The following is a 24,932-nucleotide window of genomic DNA, read 5'->3' as shown; positions in this document are numbered from 1 at the left end:
CTTTTGGCCATTTTCTTGTGTTTTGCAGTGGAAAACTGAATGGTTCAAGCATATTATGTCAACCCTGTTACCCATAGATAGACAGGCCAGAATTTTGGTTTGTTTTTAATGGTGAATCTGGCATTCAATTGCCCCTCCCTGTTGCACGCAACAAGCTGCCATTCCCCCTGTCACAAGGGGATTTATGGCTGATTTAAGATGAAATCGTCAACCCTGTTACTTTATTTGACCCCCTATTACGGGGGCTGAGTCACTGGCTTACTGGTGTTCTTCCATGCCGTCCCTGGGAGGGGTGCGTCACTTGAGTGGGTTGAGTCACTGACGTGGTCTTCCTGTCTGGGTTGGCGCCCCCCCTTGGGCTGTGCCGTGGCGGAGATCTTTGTGGGCTATACTCGGCCTTGTCTCGGGATGGTATGTTGGTGGTTGGAGATATCCCTCCAGTGGTGTGGAGGCTGTGCTTTGGCAAAGTGGGTGGGGTTATATCCTACCTGTTTGGCCCTGTCCGGGGGTTTCATCGGATGGGGCCACAGTGTCTCCTGACCCCTTCTGTCTCAGCCTCCAGTATTTATGCTGCAGTAGTTTGTGTCGGGGGGCTAGGGTCAGTCTGTCACATCTGGAGTATTTCTCTTGTCTTTTCCGGTGTCCTGTGTGAATTTAAATATGCTCTCTTTCTTTCTCTCTCTCGGAGGACCTGAGCCCTAGGACCATGCCTCAGGACTACCTGGCTTGATGACTCCTTGCTGTCCCCAGTTCACCTGGCCGTGCTGCTGCTCCAGTTCCAACTGTTCTGCCTGCAGCTATGGAACCCTGACCTGTTCACCGGACGTGCTACCTGTCCCAGACCTGCTGGAACCCTGACCTATTCACCGGACGTGCTACCTGTCCCAGACCTGCTGTTTTCAACTCTCTAGAGACAGCAGGAGCGGTAGAGATACTCTCAAAGATCGGCTATGAAAAAGCCAACTGACACTTACTCTTGTGTTACTGACTTGTTGCACCCTCGACAACTACTATGATTATTATTATTTGACCATGTTGGTCATTTATGAACATTTGAACATCTAGGCCATGTGCTGTTATAATTTCCACCCGGCACAGCCAGAAGAGGACTGGCCACCCCTCATAGCCTGGTTCCTCTCTAGGTTTCTTCCTAGGTTTTGGCCTTTCTAGGGAGTTTTTCCTAGCCACCATGCTTCTACACCTGCATTGCTTGCTGTTTGGGGTTTTAGGCTGGGTTTCTGTACAGCACTTTGAGATATCAGCTGATGTAAGACGGGCTATATAAATACATTTGATTTGATTTGGCGCTTAATATTGTAATTGTTTTATTTAACCTCTTGAGAGGGGGACTGCGTTTTTTTATTTTTAAAACCCTGAGGTCGATGTCCACGCCCCAGCAGAAATAAAAAAATCCCCATAAAAATGTCAGTTTAAGCTAGATATGTTTTTTGGCATTGGATGCATCTCAAACAACTGCATCCACCTATGTCACGCTTCTGGATCTGTGGAGAAAGGTGACAGAGCTAGAGCTGTGTTTGTCAGACCATGAGACATCCCAAAAATAGGTATTTTCACCAAATCGTCTGTAGCGTCCAAACGGTTTGGCCTACAAACGTATGACCCCTCTATGGACAGATGACTCTCACGAACACGATGGTGTTCTTTGTATTGCTCTACGATGCCCACAATTGTCTTGGGACTCGGTACAGCGGATCTGCCAACTTCTGTCTGTAGCATCCAAACAGTTGACTACACACTTCTCTAGGACGCCCACAGGTCTCACCAGACTCGTCTGGTACCAGTTCAAAACATTAATGGAAACCAACTGATGTTTGAATTCAGCCACGGCCGCTAACATTTCTTAATATACCAAATCTATAACGAGGCCAAATCAGGAAGAACAGTCACCCTTTAAGTCATTGAAATTTGGAGCTATTGTAATTTTAACATTGTAATTTACCAATGGTCCCTAACTAGCCCCTTGGGGATATCCAAAATGAATCCACATTTACAACAGGCATTAACATCGGGTCTCGTGCAGCTGCACTCTGACTTGATGATTACTTGTGTGCGGCCAGCTGTGGGCAGGATTGAAATAAACACAACCTTCCTTTAACGTTTTGACATACTCATGTTGGACAAGCCTGAATTTATGACCAAACTTATCCTATTTACACTTTGTAGTCAATTTTGACAGAATTAATGTTTGACTCATATCGATGCCACATAGGCTGTTTTATAAATGAGATGTTGATTTTTAGGGTCAGTTGCTCTTTAAATTGAACATATGTTCTTTCCTTTACAAAAATGTACCATGGTAGTACATTGAAAGAAATACCATATTTGTTTTGTCACTACAATGGCAGGAAAATACCATGGTACTGGTGCAAATACCATGGTATTTTCTTGCCATGGTAGTGACCAAAGAAACATGATATTTTTTCCCCCATTGTACTAGCTACCACAGTACACAAATCAACCGTGGTAGTACAATGAAAGAAACACCATGCTTTTGTACTAGCAGCATGTAGTGAAACATGAAAGCATGGTAGTTGTTTACAATGTATTATGATGTCTGTGTCCCACCGTCTTTCAGGTAATATACTTGCTCTGCAATGGCATAGCGTAGGCCTAGTACCCTCTTAAATCCCTTTAACTCAGTGAAAAACCACAACACACATGGTCTAGTAATGTACCCTCAGAAACCTTGCTTGGCCTTGCTAATGTATGGTGAGAAGCAGTGGTGGATTTAGGTATAGGCGACATGGGCAGCCGCCCAGGGGCGGCATCTTGCCGGGGGCGGCACGGGGCACCCACACAATTTTTGGAGGGAATGCTGACATTTGCGCGATCGGTTTTCTATCGCTCATTTGCACGTCACGTCGATGATATCATGTCACCGTGTGGGACTGAGTCAATTAACTTTGTCGGAAGGGGGCGCCCTGATTCTAGTTTGTGAGCTAGGCAGGCTACTGCCTGGAAAGGTCTCCCACTCAGAAGTACGAGATGGGGAGGGGGTAGGTTGACCTCAGGTCTCCCCACTGGAAGCCCGAGGTAGGGGGGGGGGGTGCACCTCTAACTTTGTACTAATGCAATTATTAAAATCAGTCAGGCTACGAAATGCAACCAAATAAACCACAATTAATTCACTGTGAATATATAGTTTCACAGACATAGTTGCATTTTTTTCTGGTTTGTGCAAAATTGTTAAGAATAATATAAAACCAGTCTACACACCACCCGGGTGAATTGGTTTAGTCTTGACTCTTGGTTGACAGCGTTGGGGGATGGGTAATGTATTGATGCTCGAGTGCCAATTCAACAAATTTGTTTCTATTTGTCTTTGTTACTTCTTTTTTATATTTATGAGTCTTATTTTTGTATATATTTATATAGTTTTAAATGTTATGATCATTTATTTGTGTTGTTCCAAATGTCTGAATAAAAATGACAGTTAGTGCAGAATGGTGCTTTTTTGGGGTCGGGGGGCACTTATTCAAAGGCTACATGTAGATGATCGCATTACATTCCATGACACCTTTAGCCCAATACTATCCTCACCAGGTGGCAGTGATTATTTCCTGTAACAAATTCCGCATCAGCCTATGAAAGATCTTACACTTTTTATTCACAAACCAAAGGTTATATCAACACCATAACTAGAGGGATTTATTTAAACCTCCAAATTCAATGTTTACTTTTGTTCCCCCTCACTTGGTCTATCTCAAGTAGAGTGTCAACATTGCATGCTCAACACATTGTTGAAAGGCTGCAGTTGTAAATTCACTCTGGCGTGCCTTGTTTGTAAATTCAGAGCTTTGTCAGATTGTCCATTCCTAAATTCAGAGCATTTCATTCTCATAGCACACACTGGACACTCTGGCCAAGGAGAATTTTATTTAACTTTTATAACTAGGCAAGTCAGTTAAGAACAAATTCTTATTTACAATGACGGCCTAGGAACAGTGTGTTAACTGCCTTGTTCAGGGGCAGAACGACAGATTTATACCTTCAGCTCGGGGATTCGATCTACCTGCCACCCCACCAGGGTGGATAGGGTTGGAACGAGTGTTCTGACCTCAGCGGCAGTCAAGCACCCAAGCTAAGTGGCTAAAGTTAGCTAGCTCGCTAACTACTTCCAGACATAAATGAGAGAACACCTCCCTATGACCTTTTTTTCCTCACCCTAGCAGAGCTGCTTAGGCTGTTTTCATGTCATCAGTTGGTGTACCAACTGTGCTGCTGGCAACAATTTAATTATGTTTTTTTTGCCGGCGTTTACTGACACCGACCATATTCAACGGGTGCAGTTATTATGCACAGACGAAAGTGCTCTGAAATCGGAGTAGATGGCCAGAGCAAATTTACGAACGCACCCATTGTTACGTTTAGACAAAGATCGTTTTCACATACGTGACAAAATCCCACGTCTTTGCTTATCCGTTTCACATTCATTTTAAGGAGAAAAGATAGAGGTCTATACAACATATAACTTCATCCTACATCATTAATTTTAAAAAAGTCAAAAGAGCCTTATGGACTTGTCAAATAGCTGTCATGTAGCCTACTACGTCCATCATTGCTTTTCTGGTGCCACATACCACTAAAGCACTTGACTCGTAAACATCAATGCACTTCAATCACAGATTCAAGGCCTACTTGCATCAAGCTTTTTTGTTAAGGAATACAAATAACGCATATCTGATGAAGTGGATGATCATAATAATGCATATAAAATGTAGCCTACATAAGAAATGAAGTACAGGAACATTATACTTCAGCAATAAGGCCCGCGGTGGGCCTTCATTTTTTGTACACTCAGTGTATATAAAAACAAGTTACTGCTATAGAGATTAAAAAGATGTTGGTTAATTCTCAGGGCTGTGCAGTGTACTAATCTGTGTCCCTGCTCCTCCCCTGGTGGTGGCAGCCAACAATGAGAAGTGTGTGTGCTGTCAGCCTACCCATTATCATGGGCGTGGTGGCATGGATTTTGGTCCAAAATGTTCTCATGTAAGATCTGAATGCCGTTAGTTTGGATCTGAGCCCTGGGTCATATTCATTAGGCACCAAACGGAAGAAAACTGACTAAAACAGGGTTAGTTCAGCAGCAGCGCCGCTAGTTTACCTAAAATGCTCCTAGAGCAGTAACATCAAGATAACACAGTACAGTTCTGCTCGACTTAATCTGTAGGTTTCCCATTAGGGATTGTTGACAGACAGAGATATAAATTAAAAAAAATAGGGAAAAGTGAAGACTATCAAAATGTGTTACGTTGATACCTGGGAAAAAAAATAAAACTGTTCATGTTGGAAATTATTACTCGGTTTGTTTTGTTAGTGCATTGACAGCTCCTGTCCTATTTTATAAAAGGGAAGATGTTATGGGTGTAAAATGGTGCACAGTGATGCTATCTGTTGGTAAATGTTAGTTACTGCAACTCCAGTGTTTTTACCGGCGTGCTTGAGATACCCGGATGTATTGCAATGTACTGAACAAGACTAGTTACTCGCATCAATGCCTCTGTCTCGTCATTTAACACCCAAACAGCAGGGTTCTTGCTGCTTGCTCCTCTTCTTCCTTACTTATTTTCCTCAAATGTTTTCGAAACCCGTCTAATGACATGTCCACTGATTCGCCTGCTGTTTGGTATTCCCGCCTCCTCTCCATTTTCATTGGCTGCCTGACGCAACCAATCATAATCCTTTCTGCTCTGAGAACACGTTTGAGTCAGTAAGTCTCCCATGAGCGCAACAGGGACTCCAAGAAGCTCCTCATTAAATATATTTGTAATCTTCATTTACATGGTTTTGGATGGGCTTCCCTTCGCAAATCTATCACAATAAATGTGATTCTAAATTTCAAAGGAAACAACAATATCTCACTTGGGATTCGAACTTGCTGCAAACTGTGAAAAGTAGGCAACCAGGAGCCAGGCTGGCTACAGTAGCTAGATTTCCATCCTATTGCCGACAGATTTTCATACGAATTTTCTGAAATCTACAAAAAAAACAATATGCGCATTTTCTCACCAGAGACGTGTTTCTATAACATAAAAGACTGATGAAGTGCTGCACATAACATTTGCAGTTAAATTCCCATGTACTAAATAAAAAACAAACAATTTAAATGGTTTTCCACCGGATTTCAACTCTACTGATGGTTTTGTCAGAAAAATGACTTTTTCCACATTGTCCTTACAGCCTAAATTTAAAATTGATAATTGATTTTTTTTGTCACTGGCCTACACACAATACCCCATAATGTCAAAGTGGAGATAAATTAAAAGCTGAGTTGATAAATCAGTCAATAACTATTCAACCCCTGTTATGGCAAGCCAAAATAAGTTCAGGAGTAAACATTTGCTTAACAAGTCACATATGTTGCATGGACTCACTGTGTGCAATAGTGTTTAACATGATTTTTGAATGATTACCTCATCTCTGTACCCCACACATACAGATAATTGTGAGGTCCCTCATTTGTGCAGTGAATTTCAAACACAGATTCAACCACAAAGATGAGGGAGGTTTTCCAGTACCTCGCAAGGGGCAACTATTGGTAGATGGGTACACAAAAAAGCAGACATTGAATATACCTTTGAGAATGGTGAAGTTAATACACTTTGGATGGTGTATCAATACACCCAGTCACTACAAAGATAGAGGTGTCCTTCCTAACTCAGTTGCCGGAGAGGAAGGCTTCCTTCTTTTCACTTTGTCAATTAGGTTAGTATTGTGGAGTATGTTGTTGATCCAAGATCGAATCCCTGAGCTGACAATGTACAAATCTGTCGTTCTGCCCCTGAAAAAGGCAGTTAACCCACTGTTCCTAGGCCGTCATTGAAAATAAGAATTTGTTCTTAACTGACTTGCCTAGTTAAATAAAGGTAATTGTTTTATTTTTAAATCCATCCTCTGTTTTCTCCCATCACAGCCATTAAACTCTGTAAATGTTTTAAAGTCACCATTGGCCTCATGGTGAAATCCCTGAGCGGTTTCCTTCCTCTCCGACAACTGGGTTAGAAAGGAAGCTTTTATCTTTGTAGTGACTGGGTGTATTGATAGACAATCCAAAGTGTAATTAATAACTTCACCATGCTCAAAGGTACTGTATATTCAATGTCTGCTTTTAAAAAAACGTTTACTCATCTACCAATAGATGACCCTTGCGAAGCATTGGAAAACCTCCCTGGTCTTTGTGGTTGAATCTGTTTGAAATTCACTGCCCAAATTAAGGACCTTACAGATAATTGTATGTGTAGGGTACAAAGATGAGGTAGTCATTCAAAAATCATGTTAAACACTATTGCACAAAGAGCGAGTCCATGCAACTTATTACGTGACTTGTTAAGCACATTTTTACTTCTGAACTTGTTGTTTGGGCTTGCCATAAAGGGGTTGAATACATACTTTTTTATTAATTTGTAAATATTTCGAAAAACTATTTCACTTTGACATTATGGCGTATTGTGTGTGTAGGCCAGTGACAAATCTCAAGTTTATCCCGTTTTAAATTCAGGCTGTAACAACAAAATGTGGAAAAAGTCAAGGGGTATGAATTTCTGTAGGCACTGTACAGCGTGCATGCATGCAGTAGAATGCGTTGATCAGTTGATTGACAGGTGTTGGTTACGGTAAAACAAAAAAACGTCTTGTCCTCTAGTGTGGATGCTCGCCAACATTTTATGGTCGTGTATAGTTTATCATTATATAGTTACCGTTATCGCCCTTGGTCTGGATGGCCCTTAAGAAGGTAATATAAAACTTTGCAAGTCAAAGAACAATTTTCAATACCTCATCACAGATCAACATTTCACTGCGGTCGCTTGGGTCGTACTGAGTTATGGCTGTAAAAATCCCTCAATCTCCCGTTGGCGGCCTTTCAAATGATTTAACAAGGCAACCTTGGGGCTCTTGTTCTTTCTGTTTGAAATGTCTGACATTTCTTTGATATCATTATCAACCTACAGCATATGTAACGGTAGAACCGTCAACCTATTTTGAACACGACCTTGTCTGCCTGTGCTAGGCGTATGTGATTGTTAATTAAGAGCATGGCCTTTTGTATAAAAGCCTTCCTGGTTGTCATTCAATTGATCCCCTTACTGTGTGCTGGTCAGCGTGCCTTGGGAGGAGAGGAGAGGAGTGGTGATGGTGATTTTAACAAAGTATGTATGAGAAATAGGAATGATTGAATAATGGGTTTAGGCGTTGGCGCCCATATTCCTCCAAGACCTGCTCTCCTCCCTGGGCACGCCCTCCGTGAGCATTGCAACACATTGTGTTTATGTGAATGAAACTTATGAACCTAGTGATATTTGTTTGTGAAATCTGATATTGCTATCTGTCTTGTAGGACCGTTGTACGAAGCTCCTGGAGCTGAAGATGTATGGAAATGATGTATGGAAATGATGTAGGGAAATGATGTATGGAAATGATGTAAGCCTATGGAGATTGGGCCTTGTGACGCTGAAAAGAAATTGGTTGTTGCATCCTGATATCGTCCGATTCCCATGCTCTACTCCTTGATGCAACAAACCTGTCATGTTTAGCTTAGTCCCGAGGACCTCACGTATAAATAAATGGCATAGTACGGCTACAGGAGTAGAATTGTGTATACCCCCCCCCATGTAACATTAAAAAGGCAGAATCTCCAATTAATAGTTAATAACAATAAGCATCTTCAGCTCCAGGAGCTCCATACAACTGTTAACACTAGGTTTATACATTTCATTGACATACTCTGACAATGTGTAGGAACACTCACGGAGGGCATGCCGAGGGAGAAGGAGAGCAGGTCTAGGTGGAATATGGGCGCCAATGCCTAAAAACACTGTATAATCATTCCTGTTTTCCATACATACTTTCTTAACCACAATCGCTCCCGTCATTCCAAGGCTCGCTGACCAGTACGTAGTGAGGGGAACCCTTGAATTGCACTTTCCCCCCTTATTGTGTCCTCACATTTGACACAAAATAAATTAAACCACTGGACACAAAATTACTCAAAGGTAAACGTCCAGCCAATCGCAATCACTATTGAGACATATTGCACACTCGTTGAAAAAGAGGTTGGTAATCTCTACATTAGAAACTATTCTCTGGGAGTGCGCCAGCTCATGCTTTTTAATCTCCTTAAGAACAAACATGAGTACATATCTTTCCATAATATACCTGAGGATGAAAAACAAGTTTTGCTTGATTTACAATCTGATACGTCAGTCCTTACCCACCCTGCTGATAAGTTTACAGTTTATGTAAATGAGTCATAGACAACAGCTTGGCAACACCTTTTACAATACACTCAGAAGTGAATCTCTTGATTCTCTGCCTGAGAATACTTTGTTGGTTACTTTCGATGTTGAGCCGTTATGCACAAATATTCCACACAAGGGCGGTACTGAAGCCATGGAACATTTCCTTCTGCAACGTCACCCTAATGAACCTCACTCACTCTTTATTCAGACAAAGGGTACTGCTATGGGATCCCCTACGGCTCCTAACTATGCTAATTTGGATGTGGGTTACAGGGAGAAACAGTCCATTCTCAGTCCTCTCAAATGCTTTCTTGCCTAACATTATTTGGAAACGGTACATTGATATTTTTTTCCTATGGAGGGGTGATGCAAAACAGCTCCAGGCATTCCATGCTTTTTTTAAACTCTTGTTCTGAGTATCTGAGATTTACTATCTAATCTGACACACGTCAAATCCGTTTCCTTGATCTTCTGATTTTGTGTGAGGAGAATGTTCTATGCACTGATCTTTACAGGAAACCTACTGATCGTAACAGTATGTTAAGGGCTGATAGCTGTCACCCGCTTTGAGAAAATCCCAAACAAATCGAGACATCACTCTCAAGGGCAGTCTCACAAAAAGAAGCATTCTTGCATTCTTACATCCCGCTGTTCTAAGTGCTCTGAATTAACGGAATCGTTCACAAACATTGGCACATTCTAAGATCCGATCACAGTATCAGTAATGTCCCGTGGTCCTATTCTTACGGGCCTTAAATCTCATTTTACCACCCCAAAATACCCCTGCACAATGTCTATTTGCACCTCTACCGGATGGAAACTACAAGTATAATGGCTGCGCTCAATGCAATGGCACTTACAAATGTAGATCCTTCAAAAACACCCCCAACCAGGGAAACAGATCCCAATCAAAGGTGTTATCACGTGCTCCACTAAGGCAGTTATTTATCTTATAACTTGTCCTTGTGGCAAAAATTGTGGGTAAAACGAAACGACAATTAAGAGTACAAATATCGGAGTATCCTAGCACCATTAGGTGCAAAAACAACCTACCCTGTTGTGGACCACTTTTTGGAAGCTAACCACTCGATTTCATTCCTACGTTATATCGGCATCGAACACAGGAGAGGGGGGACCGACAATTTATTGTTAAAATGAGAGGCTGCCTGGGTCTTTAATTTAAAGACCCTTGCTCCCTTCGGTCTCAACATAGACCTTGATCTGAAGCCATTCTTGTGGTTTTGCTATTAATTGTAAATGTTTTTTTCTTCATGAAAAAATAAAGGTCTTGGCAAAATAAATAAAGATGAGCAAAACATTCAATGCACAAAGTGCCGAGTGCCCGTCAGCACACCGCCATGCCACTCACCCCAAAAAACATTAAGGCTCCACTAAAACCCAAGGCCAACCAGGGCCGCATACCAAAACTAAATGCACCAATACATATATACTAAAAAAAGATCCATTACCAGTAAAACCATTTCCCATGCTTCGGTCCCTGATCCTGCCGACTACCCCAAACAGAGGAAGGAGTAGGTGAGAGGGAAATAGAGTTCTTGGTTTTGGTGATTAGAAATCTAAGTTTCATTCCATTTTTGAAGTATAATTTAAAGTTTGATACCCAGTTTCCCTCCAGCTTGCTCCCCTGTCATAACGTGACCAATGTCATTCAAAAAGTCAACTCAAGTTTGCCATTAAGCACCTGGAAGCACCTGGATGACCGTCAAGACTCCTGGAAGAATGTTCTATGAACCGATGAGTCAAAAGTGGGACTTTTTGGATGACATGGGTCCCGTTATGTCTGGCGAAAAACCAACCACTGCATTCCACAGTAAGAACCTCTTACCAACGGTTGGCCTTGTGGTTGTGGTAGTGTGATGGTTTGGGGATGCTTTGCTGCCTCAGGACTGGACGACCTGCCATCATTGGGCGGCAGGTAACCTAGTGGTTAAGAGTGTTCGACCCCCAAAAAAAGACACATTTCAGTTGTGCAACTGACTAGGTATCCCCTTTACCATTGAAGGAACCATGAATTATGATCTGTATCAGCGAATTCTAAAAGGAGAATGTCAGGCCATCAGTCTGTATGCTGAAGCTAAAGCACAGTTGGGTCATGCAACAAGACAATTATCCAAAAAACACAAGCAGTCTACATCAGAATGGCTGAAATGTTTTGGAATGGCCTAATCAAAGTCCAGACCTGAACCTGATTGAGATGTTTTGGCAGGACCTGAAACAAGAAAAATATCACTAGGTTCTACGTGTCATTCACATAATCAAACAGACAATAATGTGTTGCAACCCTCACGGAGGGTGTGCCCAGGGAAAAGGAGAGTAGGTCTAGGTGGAATATTGGCGCCAACGCCTAAGAACACTGCATGTACGATCAATCCTATTTCTCATACATACTTTATTAAAACCACCACTCCCACTCCCACACCCACACCCACACCCACTCCCACACCCCACACCCACACCCACTCCCACCTCCCACTCCCATCCTCCCAAGGCACGCTGACCGGCACATAGCAAGGCAAAAACCAGAACGGCACACAGGACGGCTTTTATACAAAAGGCCGAGCCCTTAATTAACAATCACATACACCTGGCACTGGCAGCCCAACAAGGGTGTGTTCAAAATAGGTTGACGGTTCTACCCAGTTACATTTCTCCCTCTTATTTTTAAATGTGTCCTCACATTTGACACAAAATAAATGACACCACTGCACACACAATGACTTAAAGGTAACAAACCATGGATTAGCACACAATTACATTTTTTTTATAAAGGTCTTGGCAAAATAAATAAAAACTAGCAAAGTAAAACATGCAATGCACACTATTTTCAAGTAAAAGTAATACTGCAAACCAGTACATATAAAAAAGGATAACAGGACCAAAACATGCAGAGACACTGGGGGGATAGCTTCCAGGAACTTCTACACTGCTTCAGAGGAGTCTCACACTGCCACATCAAGTATTACCACAAATATCTAATTCATAGATATTAATCACCAATAGTTTCCATTTTTCTTTCCCCATACCGTAATGTCAAAATACATCTAAAATATGATTTGTGAGGGAAAATGTTATTGTCTGAAGAGAGCTTTGAATTGTACACAGCATCTCCTCTCACTCTATCTTGGTTTGTGAAGTGACTGTGACCTCCTCCTCAGACCATTTGGCAGTACGCCCAGAACATTGCTCTGGAACCAAAAGGAGTATCTCAGTTTCAAGGTCCCAGCTTTGAGAGAAGAAGCCTTGTCAGTCACATGCAGGAACCAAAGTTAATAATTAATATTGTAAATCATGCTTATATCACTTGTTTGTGTAGCAGGACTGAAAGGGAACACCCTTTTCATAGTTTTCATCAAGCTTGGATTGAGTTTGTGAACCTCTCTGGCCGTGATAATAAAGATTGATTCATTTACATTGAGTTTGAGTCCTTAGAGGTGAATTAACACGTCAAATTTTTTGTCACAAAGAGGATGGTTGATCTTCTCAACGTGATCCATCACTGAAGGTCTGAGAGGGAACACTGGTGGCGCATTTTAGGGAAGGCGGGAAGGTAAATTCCCGTCCCTCTAAAAGAGGACGAGGCCCGCCCGTAACAGACCTGTGGGACGCGTTTGGGAGGAAACACAACATCTACAAAACCTAGTGAACAGTGAAGAGGCGACTCCGGGATGCTGGCCTACTAGGAAGAGTTCCTTTGTCCAGTGTCTGTGTTCTTTTGCCCATCTTAATCTTTTATTTTTATTGGCAAGTCTGAGATATGGCTTTTTCTTTGCAACTCTGCCTAGAAGGCCAGCATCCCGGAGTCGCCGCTTCACTGTTAACGTTGAGACTGGTGTTTTGCGGGTACTATTTAATGAAGCTGTCAGTTGAGGACTTGTGAGGTGTCTGTTTTTCAAACTAGACACTCTAATGTACTTGTCCTCTTGCTCAGTTGTGCACTGGGGCCTCCCACTCCTCTTTCTATTCTGGTTAGAGACAGTTTGCGCTGTTCTGTGAAGGGAGTAGTACACAGTGTTGTACGAGATCTTCAGTTTCTTGGCAATTTCTCACATGGAATAACCTTATTTTTCCGAACAAGAACAGACTGACGAGTTTCAGAAGAAAGTTTTTTGAGCCTGCAATCGAACCCACAAATGCTGATACTCCAGATACTCAACTAGTCTAAAGAGGGACAGTTTTATTGCTTCTTTAATCAGAACAACAGTTTTCAGCTGTGCTAACATAATTACAAAAGGGTTTTCTAATGATCAATTAGCCTTTAGGACATTTCTAAGTGAACCCAAACTTTTGAACGGTAGTGTATATACAGTTGAAGTTGGAAGTTTACATACACTTAGATTGGAGTCATTAAAACTCATTTTTCAACCACTCCATAAATTTCTTGTTATCAAACTATAGTTTTGGCAAGTCGGTTAGGACATCTACTTTGTGCATGACACAAGTAATTTTCCAACAATTGTTTACAGACAGATTATTTCACTTATAATTCACTGTATCACAATTCCAGTGGGTCAGAAGTTTACATACACTAAGTTGACTGTGCCTTTAAACAGTTTGGAAAATTCCAGAAAATGATGTCATGGCTTTAGAAACTTCTGATAGGCTAATTGACATCATTTTAGTTATTTGGAGGTGTACTTGTGGATGTATTTCAAGGCCTACCTTCAAACTCAGTGCGTCTTTGCTTGACATCATGGGAAATTCAAAAGAAATCAGCCAAGACCTCAGAAAAAAATTGTAGACCACCACAAGTCTGGTTCATCCTTGGGAGCAATTTCCAAATGTCTGAAGGTTTGGAAAAGATATTTGGCTAAGGTGTATGTAAACTTCCAACTTCAACTGTATATATATATATATATATATATATATATATACTGCTCAAAAAAATAAAGGGAACACTTAAACAACACATCCTAGATCTGAATGAAATAAATAATCTTATTAAATACTTTTTTCTTTACATAGTTGAATGTGCTGACAACAAAATCACACAAAAACAATCAATGGAAATCCAATTTATCAACCCATGAAGGTCTGGATTTGGAGTCACATTCAAAATTAAAGTGGAAAACCACACTACAGGCTGATCAACCTTTGATGTATTGTCCTTAAAACAAGTCAAAATGAGGCTCAATAGTCTGTGTGGCCTCCACGTGCCTGTATGACCTCCCTACAACGCCTGGGCATGCTCCTGATGAGGTGGCGGATGGTCTCCTGAGGGATCTCCTCCCAGACCTGGACTAAAGCATCTGCCAACTCCTGGACAGTCTGTGGTGCAACGTGGCGTTGGTGGATGGAGCGAGACATGATGTCCCAGATGTGCTCAATTGGATTCAGGTCTGGGGAACGGGCGGGCCAGTCCATAGCATCAATGCCTTCCTCTTGCAGGAACTGCTGACACACTCCAGCCACATGAGGTCTAGCATTGTCTTGCATTAGGAGGAACCAAGGGCCAACCGCACCAGCATATGGTCTCACAAGGGGTCTGAGGATCTCATCTCGGTACCTAATGGCAGTCAGGCTACCTCTGGCGAGCACATGGAGGGCTGTGCGGCCCCCCAAAGAAATGCCACCCCACACCATGACTGACCCACCGCCAAACCGGTCATGCTGGAGGATGTTACAGGATAACCTTTGCTGTTCTTCGTCAGAATGCACTCCCAGGACTTCTACTTCAACAACAAATATTGTTTTGGTTCCAAATAATCCATAGTTATATCCAAATACCTCCGTTTTGTTCGTGCGTTCAGGTCACTATGCGAAGGGTAACGCGCGAGCGCATTTCGTGACAAAAAAATTCTAAATATTACATTACCATACTTAGAAGCATGTCAAACGCTGTTTAAAATCAATTTTTATGCTATTTTTCTCGTAAAATAGTGATAATATTCCAACCGGGCAACGTTGCATTCATTCAAAGACTGAAAGAAAAACATGGAGTCATCTCATGGACGCGCATCTCCAGTCTCACTGTTCCCAGGCTGACCACTTACAAACTCTGCTGCTGTACTTTGCCCAGAGACAGCAGACACCCCATTCCACTTTCTGCCGGCTTTAGAGAGCCAATGGAAGCCTTAGAAAGTGTCACGTTACAGCACAGATGCTGTAATGTCGATAGAGATGCAACAGAAGGACAACAAATTGTCAGACAGGGCACTTCCTGTATGGAATCTTCTCAGGTTTTGGCCTGCCATATGAGTTCTGTTATACTCACAGACACCATTCAAACAGTTTTAGAAACTTTAGAGTGTTTTCTATCCAAATCTACTAATTATATGCATATTCTAGTTTCTGGGCAGGAGTAGTAACCAGATTAAATCGGGTACGTTTTTTATCCAGCCGTGAAAAACTGCCCCCTATCCCAAACAGGTTAATGTGACTGACTTAGATTCGGAAGTACAGGAGAAAATTCTTAACCTCACAGGCCCTATAACTGATGTATGGTGGGCTTGTTCCAGTGATGGACGCATACGGCAGACGCTACCAAAAGGGTGGGTAGGCACTTGAGCCCCGGTGTTTTTGGTCCAACCAGTTCGAGTTAGTCATCAGAGGCCAGTTATAGGAGGCCAAAGTAGGCAAAGGGGGAGTTTTGACCAGGATAGGAGTAGCCCTGTCTAGATGGATGCTATTGGCATCCCCAGGGGAGTTCCAGATGAATGCAAAGCTATGAATCAAATAGGTGAAGGCTTTACCACTACGTTCTTTTGGTGGTTGACAATAAATAAAAATGTGGATTGGATTAATTACATCTATTATAATCAACAGAGATTACCTACCACTCTCCAGGTAGCTGAGGCACTATTCCAGCAGGTCTTCCCGCACTATGGCCTTCCGGAGGACATCGTCTCCCGACCATGGTCCCGAATTCACACCGTGGGTCTGGAAAGCCTTTATGGAAAACTGAAAGCGCAAAACACCGCATTTAACCATGGCAAAGTGACTGGGAATATGGTTGAATACAAACCATAAGGCAATCAAACAGGAAAAATGTCAGTACAGAGACAAAGTGGAGTCGCAATTCAACGGCTCAGACAAGATACGTATGTGGCAGGAACTCCAGACAATAACAGATTACAAATGGGAAACCAGCCAGGTCGCGAACACTGATGTCTTGCTCCCAGACAAGCTAAACACCTTCACCTGCTTTGTGGGTAATACAGTGCCACCGACGCGTGCCGCTCCCGAGGACTGTGGGCTCGATTTCTCCTTGGCCGACGTGAGTAAGATATTTAAGCATGTTAACTCTCGCAAGGCTGCCGGCCCAGACGACATCCCTTGCCACATCCTCAGAGCATGCTCAGACCAGCTGGCTGGAGGGTTTACGGACATATTCAATTTCTGCCTATACCAGTCTGCTGTCCCCACTTGCTTCAAGATGTCCACCATTGTTCCTGTACCCAAGAAAGCAAAAGTAACTGAACAAAATGACTAGCACTCGCTTCTGTCATCATGAAATCCTTTGACAGGCTAGTTAAAGATCATATCACCTCTACCTTACCTGACACCCTAGACCCACTTCAATTTGCATACCGCCCCAATAGATCCAACGACAATGCAATCGCCATCGCACTGCACACTGCCCTATCCCATCTGGATAAGAGGAATACCTATGTAAGAACACTGTTCATTGACTACAGCTCAGCCTTCAACACCATAGTAGTCTCCAAGCTCATCATTAAGCTTGGGGCCCTGGGTCTGAACCCCGCCCTGTGCAACTGTGTCCTGGACTTCCAGAGAAGGGCCACCCCCAGGTGGTGAATGTAGGAAACATCTCCTCGACTACACTGATCCTCAACTCAAGGGCCCCACAAGGGTGCGTGCTCAGCCCCCTTCTGTACTCCATGGACACGCACGCCTCCAACTCAATCATCAAGTTTGCAGACGACACAACAGTACTAGGTCTGATTACAAACAATAACGAGACAGCCTACAGGGTGGAGGTCAGGGCCCTGGAAGATTGGCGCAAGGAAAATAACCTCTCCCTCAACGTCAACAAAACGAAGGAGCTGATCGTGGACTTCAGGAGATAGCAAAGGGAGCCAACCCCTATCCACATCAACAGGGCCGCAGTGGAGAAGGTGAAAAGCTTCAAGTTCCTCGGCGTACACGTCACTGACAATCTGAAATGGTCCACCCACACAGACAGTGTGGTGAAGAAGGCACAACCTCAGGAGGCTGAAGAAATTTGGCTTGGCCCCTAAAACCTCACAAACTTTTACAGATGCACCATTGAGAGCATCCTGTCAGGCTGTATCCCCGCCGGGTACGGCAACTGCACCGCCCACAACTGCAGGGCTCTCCAGAGGGTAGTGAGGTCTGCCCAACGCATCACCAGAGGAACACTACCTGCCCTCCAGGACACCTACAGCACCTGATGTCACAGGAAGGCCAAAAAGATAATCAAGAACATCAACCACCCGAGCCACGGCCTGTTCAGCCCGCTATCATCCAGAAGGCAAGGTCAGTACAGGTGGGGCCGAGAGACTGAAAAACAGCTTCTATCCCAAAGCCATCAGACTGTTAAATAGCCATCACTAGCTGGCCTCCATCCAGTGCCCTACCCTGAACTTAGTCCCTGTCACTAGCCGGCTACCTTAGAGGCTGCTGCCCTTCACCACACAGACATAGAATCACTGGTCACTTTAATAATGTTTACATACTGTTTTACTCATTTCATATGTATATACTGTATTTTACTGTATTCTAGTAAATGCTACTAGTCCTAATATTTATATATTTCTTAATTGCATTCTTTTACTTTTAGATCTGTGTGTATTGTTGTGAATTGTTAGATATTACTGCACAGCTGGAGCTAGGAACACAAGCGTTTCGCTACACTCGCAATAACATCTGCTAGATATGTGTATTCGACCAATAAAATTTGATTTGTATCCAGGCCACCGCGTTTTGGCACCTCTCATCTCTGTGTCGTGTGTGAGAGCAAGAGTATCATTATGGTGAGTCATCCGCTCTTTCAAGCATTCCTACTGAGGGAGGAGACAGTGCGGCGTTCCAACCTTTCCATTTCCAGTTTCCAAGACCCACCCTCCCCAACATACACATTCACAGGCTACTCACTGCACTACTGTGATTTAGCTACCTAGCCACAAATAATATTTTATTCTGGGGAAAGGCAAGCAGTCAGGGAATTCACTATCAAAAGCAAGTTAAAAGCCCTCTGGTGCACTGGATAAAAGTAGTCAAGAAGGAAAGATTGAACGAGTCATAAAAGTATATATATTTACATACAGTATGTAGGTAACTAGGCAAATACATCACCTATTCAGAATCAGATCCTCAAACCAGTGTAACCAGTCTAGCCAGCCCCCCTCCCTACCATCCTGAGATACACCCTGACCTCTCTGGCCAATCAGCAGAGCCCTGAGAGGCGTAGGATCAGGGACAGAAAGTGCCAACCTCTATAAGACTCCATGACCACCTCTGCCCCCACACACTACTTTGAAATATCCTCTCACAACACAACCTGCTCTAGGGACACTACTGACTACTGTTAAGAGACATGTCTTTCCTCAAAGGCATTTTGGGCAACTCAGCGGACAAATATGTCGACCAGGCAGTGGATACGGCAGGTGAGTCCTGAGGGGGAGATAGGGGTAAGGGTGGAGCAGATGAGGTTGGGTGAGGAGGGGAAGAAGTGGGTGACTTTGTTTTACTTCTGTTCTGTATGGTTCTTTTGTGCAGAGTTTCACTGTCATACCTTGCATAAGCTGGAGTGAGGCTGGCAGCAGCTGCAAATGATTAAAGGCAGAAATACGCTTTTAGACACAACATATAACTAACTTTCAGACCTTTACTTGTAAAACCCAGAATCCTTCGGCATAAGTTGTGGCTCTGTCATACAAAATGTCGCATTTGAGGGCGGTTGCTAGGCTTGGACAGACCTGACTTGTTTTGTGTGTTGTTTTCCCACTGCCTTGTCCCGTGTGCTCAGATATGTGTATAAAAAGCAGTAACTTTCTTTGAAGCAGCTCAGTGGAATTCCTCTTTCAGCTGTAAATAATGATCTGGCCTTGTCTTTTAAAACCATCCCTCCTCAAGCCTCTTTGTTACCCCTACCAATATACAGTGAGTGATCAAAACATTACCAACACCTGTTCTTTCCATGACATAGACTGTCCAGGTGAATCCAGGTGAAAGTTATGATCCCTTATTGATGTCACTTGTTAAATCCACTTCAATCGGTGTAGATGAAAGGCTGGAGACAGGTTAACCTTTTAGGGACAGACGTTGCGCTAGCGGAACGCCTCACCAATATCCAATGGTAGAGCGTGGCGCGAAATACAAATATCTAAAAAATGCTATAACTTCAATTTCTCAAACATATGACTATTTTACACCATTTTAAAGACAAGACTCTCATTAATCTAACCACATTGTCTGATTTCAAAAAGGCTTTACAGCGAAAGCCAAACATTAGATTATGTCAGGAGAGTACCCTCACAAAAATAATCTGCCATTTTCAAAGCAAGCATATATGTCACAAAAACCAAAACCACAGCTAAATGCAGCACTAACCTTTGATGATCTTCATCAGATGACACTCCTAGGACATTATGTTATACAATACATGCATGTTTTGTTCAATCAAGTTAATATTTATATCAAAAACCAGCTTTTTACATTAGCATGTGATGTTCAGAACTAGCATACCCACCGCAAACTTCCGGTGAATTTACTAAATTACTCATGATAAACGTTCACAAAAAACATAACAATTATTTTAAGAATTATAGATACAGAACTCCTTTATGCAATCGCGGTGTCAGATTTTAAAATAGCTTTTCGGCGAAAGCTCATTTTGTAATATTCTGAGTACATAGCCCGGCCTAGCTAATTTGACACCCACCAAGTTTAGGGCTCACCAAACTCAGAATTACTATTAAAAAATTGGATTACCTTTGCTGTTCTTCGTCAGAATGCACTCCCAGGACTTCTACTTCAACAACAAATGTTGTTTTGGTTCCAAATAATCCATAGTTATATTCAAATAGCTCCGTTTTGTTCGTGCGTTCAGGTCACTATACGAAGGGTGACGCACGAGCGCATTTCGTGACAAAAATGTCAAAATATTACATTACCGGCACTTCCTGTATGGAATCTTCTCAGGTTTTGGCCTGCCATATGAGTTCTGTTATACTCACAGACACCATTCAAACAGTTTTAGAAACTTTAGTGTTTTCTATCCAAATCTACTAATTATATGCATATTGTACTTTCTGGGCAGGAGTAGTAACCAGATTAAATCGGGTACGTTTTTTATCCGGCCGTGAAAATACTGCCCCCTATCCCAAACAGGTTAAAGAAGGATTTTTAGGCCTTGAGAAAATTGAGACATGGATTGTGTATGTGTGCCATTCAGTGGGTGAAAGAACAAGGTCAAATATTTAAGTGCCTTTGAACGGGGTATGGTAGCCACTGGTTTGAGTGTGTCAAGAACTTCAACAATATCCAGCCAACTTGACACAACTGTGGGAGGCATTGGAGTCAACATGGGCCAGCATCCCTGTTGAACACTTTCAACACCTTTTAGAGTCTGCTTTTAGAGTCTGCTGGTGCAACTCAATATTATGAAGGTGTTCCTAATGGTTTGTACGGTTTGTACAGTATGTACATACTGTAGCTACCTCAATTACCTCGTACCCCTGCACATCGACTCGGTCCTGGTACTCCCTGTAGATAGCCATGTTATTTTAATCGTTATTGTTTTTCACAGTGTATTTATTTGTCGTGTCACTTTCTATTTTTATTTTTTATCTTTAACTCTGCATTGTTGGAAAATAACCCATAAGTAGTTCGTCTAAGTTACACCTGTTGTTTCCGAAGCATGTGACAAATACAATTTGATTTTGTAAACGTTAGCACGCTTTCAAACAATCTGAGCCTGGCTTTTCAGTTTCTCATTTACTCTAATTAGATGAGAAATAATTTAAGATTTGACTGTAACTGGTACGGTACCTCAAGGCATTAACATCAATGTGTGCTGATTAACCAAAACACAGCACTCGATGACGCATGCAAATGCAATATATTGCACTTGTTTTTTAGAGTTGTGTTGTAAACTAAGCCACTTATGTTCAATTTTGCTATCCATGGAACTAATTACATTACAGTGTAATCACCTAGGCGTTTACAACATGTAGGCCTAAGAAATGTTGGCTTGGAATGTTGTTGGAAGATGCTGTCAGTTCATTATGCACAACTACACCCATAACCGGTAATCAGGAATTTGGCATCTGGCACCAAAGCAATAAAACACATATGTTGCTTTTTATGTCGTACACAGTTGCTTTCTCTGTAAATCTTCAAATATGATATCACACAGTTTGTAACTTTAAAACTTGGTAGAGGGATGTCAGGGGCAAATATAACACAATCTCATTTTAGTTTCATGCATTTGTTTCTGGTCAGATTTCTAAACAGTGCATTTGGTGATGTTTTGCAGCTAAAGCTGCCAAAGTCAAGGTGAAGACTATGCTTGACTCAAAGAAGGAGTCCAGCGGGGGAAGCAGTAGTAAAGAGAAGGTGAAGCCCATGGCTGGAGGAGATGATTCAAAGAAGAAGGAGTCCAGCAAGGATATCAGTGGAGGTATCGGCGGTATTGGAGGATTAATGGATGGCAACAATGGCAAAGAGGGAGGAGGCTTTGGAAGTTTCTTATCTGGCAAGGATGAGAAAGAGTCAAGTAGCGGAGGAGGTGACAAAGGTAAAGTTAATGTGGTTATAATTGAATGCCCTACATAGTACAGTGAAGTACAAATTACATAGTATTATGAAGTAAAAACTTAATGTATTCTATTCAGGTGTGCCTTAAAACAAAACCCAAAAATGCCATTGTATTTCCGGTATATTCTCCACGTCTGATAGAACCTTTGCTGCTGTTTTTGTTGTTGTTGTTGCGGCTGCTTAGAGACCAGAAGAAATACCATCTGTATAATTTTCGAACTATACTGCTCAAAAAAATAAAGGGAACACTTAAACAACACATCCTAGATCTGATTGAAATAAATCATCTTATTAAATACGTTTTTCTTTACATAGTTGAATGTGCTGACAACAAAATCACACAAAAATAATCAATGGAAATCCAATTTATCAACCCATGGAGGTCTGGATTTGGAGTCACACTCAAAATTAAAGTGGAAAACCACACTACAGGCTGATCCAACTTTGATGTAATGTCCTTAAAACAAGTCAAAATGAGGCTCAGTAGTGTGTGTGGCCTCCACGTGCCTGTATGACCTCTCTACAACGCCTGGGCATGCTCCTGATGAGGTGGCGGATGGTCTCCTGAGGGATCTCCTCCCAGACCTGGACTAAAGCACCCGCCAAGTCCTGGACAGTCTGTGGTGCAACGTGGCGTTGGTGGATGGAGCGAGACATGATGTCCCAGATGTGCTCAATTGGATTCAGGTCTGGGGAACAGGCGGGCCAGTCCATAGCATCAATGCCTTCCTCTTGCAGGAACTGCTGACACACTCCAGCCACATGAGGTCTAGCATTGTCTTGCATTAGGAGGAACCCAGGGCCAACCGCACCAGCATATGGTCTCACAAGGGGTCTGAGGATCTCATCTCGGTACCTAATGGCAGTCAGGCTACCTCTGGCGAGCACATGGAGGGCTGTGCGGCCCCCCAAAGAAATGCCACCCTACACCATGACTGACCCACCGCCAAACCGGTCATGCTGGAGCCTGTTGCAGGCAGCAGAATGTTCTCCACGGCGTCTCCAGACTCTGTCACGTCTGTCACGTGCTCAGTGTGAACCTGCTTTCATCTGTGAAGAGCACAGGGCGCCAGTGGCGAATTTGCCAATCTTGGTGTTCTCTGGCAAATGCCAAAAGTCCTGCACGGTGTTGGGCTGTAAGCACAACCCCCACCTGTGGACGTCGGGCCCTCATACCACCCTGATGGAGTCTGTTTCTGACCGTTTGAGCAGACACATGCACATTTGTGGCCTGCTGGAGGTAGTTTTGCAGGGCTCTGGCAGTGCTTCTCCTGCTCCTCCTTGCACAAAGGCGGAGGTAGCGGTCCTGCTGCTGGGTTGTTGCCCTCCTACGGCTTCCTCCACGTCTCCTGATGTACTGGCCTGTCTCCTGGTAGTGCCTCCATGCTCTGGATACTACGCTGACAGACACAGCAAACCTTCTTGCCACAGCTCGCATTGATGTGCCATCCTGGATGAGCTGCACTACCTGAGCCACTTGTGTGGGTTGTAGACTCCGTCTCATGCTACCACTAGAGTGAAAGCACCGCCAGCATTCAAAAGTGACCAAAACATCAGCCAGGAAGCATAGGAACTGAGAAGTGGTCTGTGAAAATCTGAAAACCTGCAGAACCACTCCTTTATTGGGGGTGTCTTGCTAATTGCCTATAATTTCCACCTGTTGTCTATTCCATTTGCACAACAGCATGTGAAATGTATTGTCAATCAGTGTTGCTTCCTAAGTGGACAGTTTGATTTCACAGAAGTGTGATTGACTTGGAGTTACATTGTGTTGTTTAAGTGTTCCCTTTATTTTTTTGAGCAGTGTATTAATTCTAATCAACTCTGCCTATCCCTCAGACCTGAACGACCTACTGGGAGACATTGCAGGAGAGATATCTGGCGAGAAAAATAACTAGAAGGACAACAGCAACACAGACCAAGTGCGATCATTTGGGAAGTCTCTTTGGCTGAGTCAGACTGAAGCCGTTTCTTTTTCTCAATGTAATCTCAGTGGTCCTATATCCCTCTCTCGACTGTGTGTATTTTCCTCACTAGCAATGTCTCAATGATGTCCCTGCTCCCCAGGGGCATTTCACTGATATACACATCCTCTATGCATGTCTCAGATCTGAATTGGACATGAGAGGAACTGGAGCTAGGGATGAGCCTATTCTGGTAACAGATTAATCAATATGACATACCTCTGGTTATAGCCTATGAAGAATATTATTGACAACCCAATACTGTCACAATGCATTGTGTAATGTTAATGTTTTTTATTATATTTGAAAAATAAATACAAATGTTTATTCCAAAAGTCTGTTGAATGCCCCGATGAGCAAGGATCAGACCTTTTTTTTTTTTTTTATGTTGGCTTAAAATGACATACCCAAATCTAACTCAGGACCTAATAATCAATCTGACATACCTCTGGTTATAGCCTATGAAGAATATTATTTTATTGACAACCCAATACTGTCACAATGCATTGTGTAATGTTAATGTTTTGTATTATATTTGAAAAGTAAATAAAAAAATGTATTTAAATTTTTTTTTATTACCTTTATTTAACTGACTGTAGCTCTGGACCTGAAGCAAGGATATGCATATTCTTGATACCATTTGAAGTTTGTGGAAATGTGAAATGGATATAGAACACATTAGATCTGGTAAAAGATAATACAAACAAAACATGCATTTAGAATTTCTTTTTCTTCCATCTTTGAAATGCAAGAGAAAGGCCATTAAATCACACAGGAGTTTATGCGCAATTTAGATTTTGGCCAACAGATAGCAGTGTATGTGCAAAGTTTCAAACTGAGACAGCAGGGATTCAAACTGTAGAACCCAGTTCCTACATTTTAATATAAAAATTGATTTTATCAAACAATACTATGCTACATTTTATCTCTGGGATCCTCAGGATGA

General features: G+C 42.5%; 1 protein-coding gene across 1 annotated transcript; it reads left to right on the top strand.

Moving 5' to 3' along the window:
* The first annotated feature begins 18,657 nt into the window (after positions 1-18,657).
* LOC106576710 (uncharacterized) lies at positions 18,658-24,551 on the top strand. Its single transcript, XM_014154039.2, has 3 exons — positions 18,658-18,868; positions 21,742-22,002; positions 23,862-24,551. The coding sequence occupies exons 1-3, from the start codon at positions 18,799-18,801 to the stop codon at positions 23,918-23,920; spliced, it is 390 nt and encodes a 129-aa protein (XP_014009514.2). The 5' UTR covers positions 18,658-18,798; the 3' UTR covers positions 23,921-24,551.
* The last annotated feature ends 381 nt before the right edge of the window (positions 24,552-24,932 follow it).

The sequence above is a fragment of the Salmo salar genome, chromosome ssa18, assembly GCF_905237065.1.
Source record: "Salmo salar chromosome ssa18, Ssal_v3.1, whole genome shotgun sequence".
Taxonomy (NCBI): domain Eukaryota; kingdom Metazoa; phylum Chordata; class Actinopteri; order Salmoniformes; family Salmonidae; genus Salmo; species Salmo salar.
Note: the sequence above shows the minus strand (reverse complement) of the source record. Positions and strands in the feature narration are given on the sequence as shown.

Coding starts and splice junctions, on each gene's coding strand:
- LOC106576710 (XM_014154039.2), top strand. CDS start 18,799: ATGTCTTTCCTCAAAGGCATTTTGGGCAACTCAGCGGACAAATATGTC. Junction 18,869..21,741: donor CCAGGCAGTGGATACGGCAG/GTGAGTCCTGAG, acceptor GATGTTTTGCAG/CTAAAGCTGCCAAAGTCAAG. Junction 22,003..23,861: donor TAGCGGAGGAGGTGACAAAG/GTAAAGTTAATG, acceptor CCTATCCCTCAG/ACCTGAACGACCTACTGGGA.